Genomic DNA, 6112 nt, shown 5'->3' on the forward strand with positions numbered 1-6112 from the left:
TGCTTATTTTTTCTACATTTTGAGGTTTCTATCCCAATTTCAACTAGTACTAGTGGAAATGACACTAAAGATTGCTTGTATATAATTTATCAAATACATTTACCATTTTTGAATAGAGAATAATTAAAACAATCCTTAAACGTCATTATTAATGTTTTTATTGCATTTGAAAAAGGTATCCAGCTCACAGAGAAATGGTACTTTCCATGCTAATGCATTCTTCATCAAAAGAAGTATTTCAGGCAGCTGCTAATGCATTGTCAACTCTATCAGAACAAAATGGTAAGGCATAGCTTGTATACGTTTTTATGTTGTTAATTTTTTAATTTTATTTTTAAATGTAGACTTTATTTTATTTTACCTTTTGTGGGTTGAAAAGCCTAAATATTTTCTTCCTCCTAACTTCTACCTTGTTGAAAATAAAGAAAAATAAAACTTTTCTAACATCTGTTCATAGTCAATTAAGACACATTATCAAATTGATTCTGTCCTTAAATGATTATTTCTTTCTGAGTCCATCACCTCTATCAGGAGGTGTTAGACATATAAAACCATGATTACTTATTGTATTGCCCAGAGTTTTTAAGTATTCACTTTAGCTGAAGTATAATAAGTTTTACTCTAGTACTTTGTTTTAAATATATATGAATATTTTAAAGTGTGTCTCCTGTAAATACTAAATATTGGGTTCTAACTTCTAATCCTTTTCCCTATCCTTTTTCATTTTAAGGATGAGTTTATCCCACTCAGATTTATGATTAGGATAGTTAACTGTGTATTGCTCTCCATCCTATGCTCTTATATTTTTTCTTTTCTCTTTTTCTAACACTGTCTTTATGAAAATGACAGTGGTTAGAGAGAAGTGTGCTCAGCTCCAGTGTTCTAGGTTTGGTACAGCCTACTTTTGTTCCCCTGACCCTCTTTTCTTTTCCTCACCCAAAGCCCAGTCACAGGTTTTTATCCTTTCTTATTTTTAAGCCCCTCTTCATTTTCTACCCATAGTTAGAATTTATTTTTATTAATGACAAATCCTTCCTTAAGATGCTCTCCTTATTCTTATCTCTGTCCTCTTCCTTTCTATTTCTCTGTTGAGCAAAGTACATTTCGATTTGCAACTATGTGTGTTTGTGTATATTTTTCCTTTCTTTGACCATTTCAGATGAGAGTGAGTTTCAGATTACAGCTGCCGTTTTATCCCTTCCTTCTTTGAATAGAGTTTTACACATACACTTTGATTATGTGAGCTCATTTCCCCTAACTTTCTTCTTGGTTGCTTCCCTAGTTTGTTCCTGTCCTTCTTTCTTTACATTATTCTTTTTCAGATCATCACAGCATAAGAAAATCACTTTCAGGCCTTCTGTCCTGTGACCCTTGAGAGTAGTAGAGTTCAGAAAGGACACATGTGTACTCTACCCATAATATAATGTAATATAAATAGTTGATCCTTGTTTATTTCCTTAGTTCATTCATTTCTACCTTTTTATCTTTCTTGACTCCAGTGTTTATATTTCATATAGGCAATGTAGTAGAGTGTCAGATCTGGATTCAGGAAGCCCCAAGTTTAAATCTGGCCTAAGATACTATATATAGTATATAGCCATATACTAGCTATATGACTCTGGTCAAGTCATGTTACCTCTGTTTGTCTTAGTTTCTTCATCTGTAAAATGAGTATAATACTAGGACCTACCTTCCACAATTGTTGTGAGAATCAAATTAAATAATATTTTTAAAGTGCTTAGCATATAATAAGTACTATATGTTAGTTTTTATCTAGCTCTAGTCTTTTCATCTGGAATATTTGAAAATCCTCCTTTTTATTAAAGGTCCATTTTTTCCCCTAAAGAATTGTACTCAAATGCCTGGGTAAATTGTTTTTGGCTGTAGTTCTGTATTCTTTCTCTACCCTTGGGATGATAACATATTTCAAGCTCAATGTGATAGGTGTGAGGTGATACTTCAGAGTTGTTTTAATTTGCATTTCTCTAATAATAAATTAGAGTATTTTTGCATGATTATGCAACTTCAGTTACTTTGTCTGATAACTGCATGTTCATATCCTTTGACCATTTGTCAATTGGGGAATGACTTGTATTTTTAAAAATTCAACTCATTCCTTTATGTAGCAGGACCTTTATTAAAGAGGCTTGCCAAAAAATTATGTGCCATTATGATTAGGTATTAGTTTCCATTCTATTTACCTGTGTATTTTCTCACCTCCACCTGTCCCAATTTGTCCTCTTTTCTATCAGCCCCACCTACCTCTCCTATCCCCTTTCCATCCTGTTTTCCTTTAGGGTAAGATAGCTTTCTCTACCCAGTTGATTGTGTATGTTCTCCTCTCACTGAGCCAGTTTTGCTGAGAGTAAGATTCATATGCTCTCTTTCCCACGTCCCCCATCTTATCCTCCACTGTAAATGCTCTTTCATGCCTCTTTTGTGTTTTTTGTGTTCAAACATTTACTCCATTCTATTTTTCTCTTCCCCTTTCTCCCAAAGCATTCTTCTTTCTCATGTCTTAATTTAATTTTTATATCATCTATCATATTCAACTCACACATTTGTCTTATCTCTATGTATATACTCTTTCTAAATGTCCTAATAACAACAAAGTTCTTTATAGCATTACAAGAATCACCTTCCCACATAGGGATGTTCCCAATTTAACCTTATTAAATGTCTTTTCATTTTCTTTCCTGTTTACCTTTTTAAGTTTTCTCCTGAGGCTTGTATTTGAGAGTTAAATTTCCATTCAGCTCTGGTCTTTTCATCATGAATGTTTGAAAGGCCTCTATTTCATTGAATATCCATTTTTCCCTTGAAGGATTATGCTCAATTTTGCTAGGTAAGTGATTCTTGCTTGAAGTTCTAGCTCCTTTACCCTCTGGAATATAATATTCTAGGTCCTCCAGTCCTTTAATGCAGAAGCTGCTAAGTTTTGTGCTAACCTGACTGTGGCTCAACAATATTTGAATTGTTTCTTTTTGGTTGTTTGCAATATTTTCTCCTTGAGCTAGGAGTTTTGGAATTTTGATATAATATTCCTGGAAGTTTTCCTTTAGTTCTTTTTTAGGAAGCGATTGGTGGATTCTTTAAATTTCTATTTTGTCCTCTGGTTCTAGAATATCAGGACAGTTTTGCTTGATTATATTTTTCAATTTTTTTCTGGGTTATACATGTATTATCACACAAAACGTATTTCCATATTATTTATTTTTGTAAGTGAATAATCTTATAAAACCAAAACTTGAAGTCATATATCAAAATAAACAAGTGATAAATCATGTGTTTTCATCTGCATTTCTACTACATTTCTTTCTCTGGAGGTGGATAGCATTCTTTTTCATAAGACCCTCAAAACTGTCCTGGATCATTGTACTGCTATTAGTAGCAAAGTCTATCACATTTGGTTGTTCCACAATATTTCATTTACTGTGTATAATGTTCTGATTCTGCTTATTTCACTCTGCATCAATTCACATAGGTCTTTCCAGTTCTTTCTGAAATCATCCTATTCATCATTCCTTATAGCACAATAGTATTCTATTACCATTATATACCACATTTTGTTCAGCCATTCTGCAGCTGAGGGACATCCCTTTAGTTTCCAATTCTTTACCACCATAAAAGTGTAGCTATAAATATTTTCGTACAAACCGGTCCTTCCCCATTTCTTTTTATCTCTTTGGGATACAGACCTAGTAATGGTATTAGATCAAAAGGTATGCATTCTTTTATAGCCCGTTGGGCATAATTCCAAATTGCTCTCTGGAATGGCTGGATCAATTCATAATTCCACCAGCAATGCATTACCAACTTTTATTGTTATTATTTTCCTTTACAGTCACATTGGTCAATCTAATAGGTGTTAAGTGGTTACCTCAGAGTTGTTTTAATTTGCATTAGTCATTTTTGCCAATCTGATGTGTATGAGATGATACCTCAGACTTATTTTTGTTTTTATTTTCTTAATCAGTAGTGATTTGGAGCATTTTTCATGTACTATGCCTTTGATTTTTTTTTTAATCTGAAAACAGTCCATATCTTTTTTCCATTTGTCAGTTGGGGGATGGCTCTTATTCTTATACATTTGACAAAGTTATCTATATATTTTAGATATGAGACCTCTATCTGAGAGACTGAATTTTTTTCTAATTTTCTACTTTCCTTCTAATCTTGGCAATATTTATTTTATTTGTACATAAATCTTTCAACTTAATATATTCAAAATTATCCATTTTACATCTTAAAATACTGTCCATTTCTTCTTTACTCACAAATTCCTTATCTAGAAATAAATCTGATAGGTAATATGTTCCCTGTTCTTCTAATTTGCTTATGATAGCTCCTTTTATATCTACATCATGCATACATGTTGATCTTATCTTAATGAACAGAGTAAGATTTTTTCTTTACCTAGTTTCTGCCAAACTACTTTCCAATTGTCTCAGCAGTTCTTATCAAATAATAATTTCTTATCCCAATAGCCTGGATATATATTTTTGTCAAATACAAGGTTACTATATTTTACTGCTGTTTGTTGTGTCTGTTCTGTTCCCTTAACCTACCTTTTTATTTCTTAGCCAGCACCAGATAGTTTTAATAATTACTGTTTTATAATATAGTTTAAAATCTGGTATCTCCTTCTTTTACATATATATCATTCATTATCAGCCCTTCATTAAGAAGTGACTCTTCTTTCTGTTTTCTTTGACCACTTTCTGTACTGATTACTTTTCAAGTTGTTTCTTTCTTCCCTCATCTCTCACTGTAAGCTCTTTGAGGGCTGAGAGGGTGAATGAGGGAAAGAATGAGCATTTATCAAATTCCTTACAAATATCATAGCATTTGATCTTCAAAGTAATCCTGATTTTACAATTGAGGCAACTGAGACATAAATTAAGTGACTTGCCTAGGGTCACCTAGCTAGAAAGCTTCTGAGGCCAGATTTTAACTCAGATCTTCCTTAATCCAGTCCCAGTGGTCTTTCCTCTGAGCCACTTGCTTTATTTCATCTTTTTCAATATACTTTATGCATCATCAATAAAAATGAATTCCTGCTTTTACCATGTATTTGTATACCTTAACTATACAATTCAATCTGTATCTTGTATCTATCATCTTTTGGTCAGAAGGTGGTTAGTATGCTTCCTCATCAGTTTTTTGGAATTGTAGTTAGTTCTTGAACTGATTAGTTCTTATGTCTTTCATATTTGTTATTGAATAAATTCTTCTCTTAGTTCTCATCACTGTATAAGTGCATACAAGTTTTCTTGCTTTATATGAAACCAGCTCTTTCATAATTTTTTACAGCCTAATGGTATTCTGTTGATTCACATTTAGTAATTTGTTTAACCATTTCTCAATTAATGGGGATACCCATGGTTTATAGGTTTTTGTTTTTGTTTTTGTTTTTTTACCATTATGATAAGGGCTGCTTTCTGCATACATGTACTACTTCTCATTCTTTGTTCTTTTTAGTAGTTATTTCTGATCGGAGTGTATGCCAGGTTTATTGACTTTGGGAGCATATTTATAAGTTGCTTCCCAGAATAACTGGGCCATGAATAGATACTCTAATGGTGCATTAATGTGCCAGTTTTCCTACAACCCCTCCAATATTTGCCATTTACTTTTTGGGCCATTTTTTCCAATCTGATGAGTATGAGGTAATCCTCAGAGTTGCTTAAATGGGCATTTCTCTAATTATTATTATTTTGATGAATTTTTTCATATGCCTACTGGTAGCTTGGACTTTTTCCTTTTATGAGCTACTTCTTCATATTATTTGACTGTCAATTGTGTAATGAGTTTTGTTTTTAAATATTTGAATCAGTTCCTTACATAGCTTAGAAAGAGTAATTTATCAAAAAAAAAAAAACTTGCTGTGAAATTTTTTTTCTCCTAGTGATTTCCTTTCTTTTAGCTACCCTGATTCTGTCTGTGCACTAAATTTTAAAATTTTATATAATGTAAACATTTATATATAATATAATATAAAAATATAATATAAATTTTATATAATATAATTTTATATAATAATTTACATAATAAATATAATTTAAAAATTTTATATAATAACATTTTATATAATATATAATATGAAGTTCCC

At 31.7% G+C, this 6112-nt stretch overlaps 1 protein-coding gene across 1 annotated transcript in view; it reads left to right on the plus strand.

The window, feature by feature from the left end:
• Positions 1 to 6112, plus strand: part of LRRK2 (leucine rich repeat kinase 2) — a 178579-nt gene that overhangs the window by 41108 nt on the left and 131359 nt on the right. Inside the window, exons 11-12 of the mRNA XM_044679106.1 lie at positions 176 to 282; positions 1160 to 1239. Of these exons, the coding sequence (XP_044535041.1) occupies positions 176 to 282; positions 1160 to 1239 (187 nt within the window). The remainder of the gene's footprint in view (positions 1 to 175; positions 283 to 1159; positions 1240 to 6112) is intronic.

Source organism: Gracilinanus agilis, chromosome 5 (assembly GCF_016433145.1).
Source record: "Gracilinanus agilis isolate LMUSP501 chromosome 5, AgileGrace, whole genome shotgun sequence".
Classification (NCBI taxonomy): domain Eukaryota; kingdom Metazoa; phylum Chordata; class Mammalia; order Didelphimorphia; family Didelphidae; genus Gracilinanus; species Gracilinanus agilis.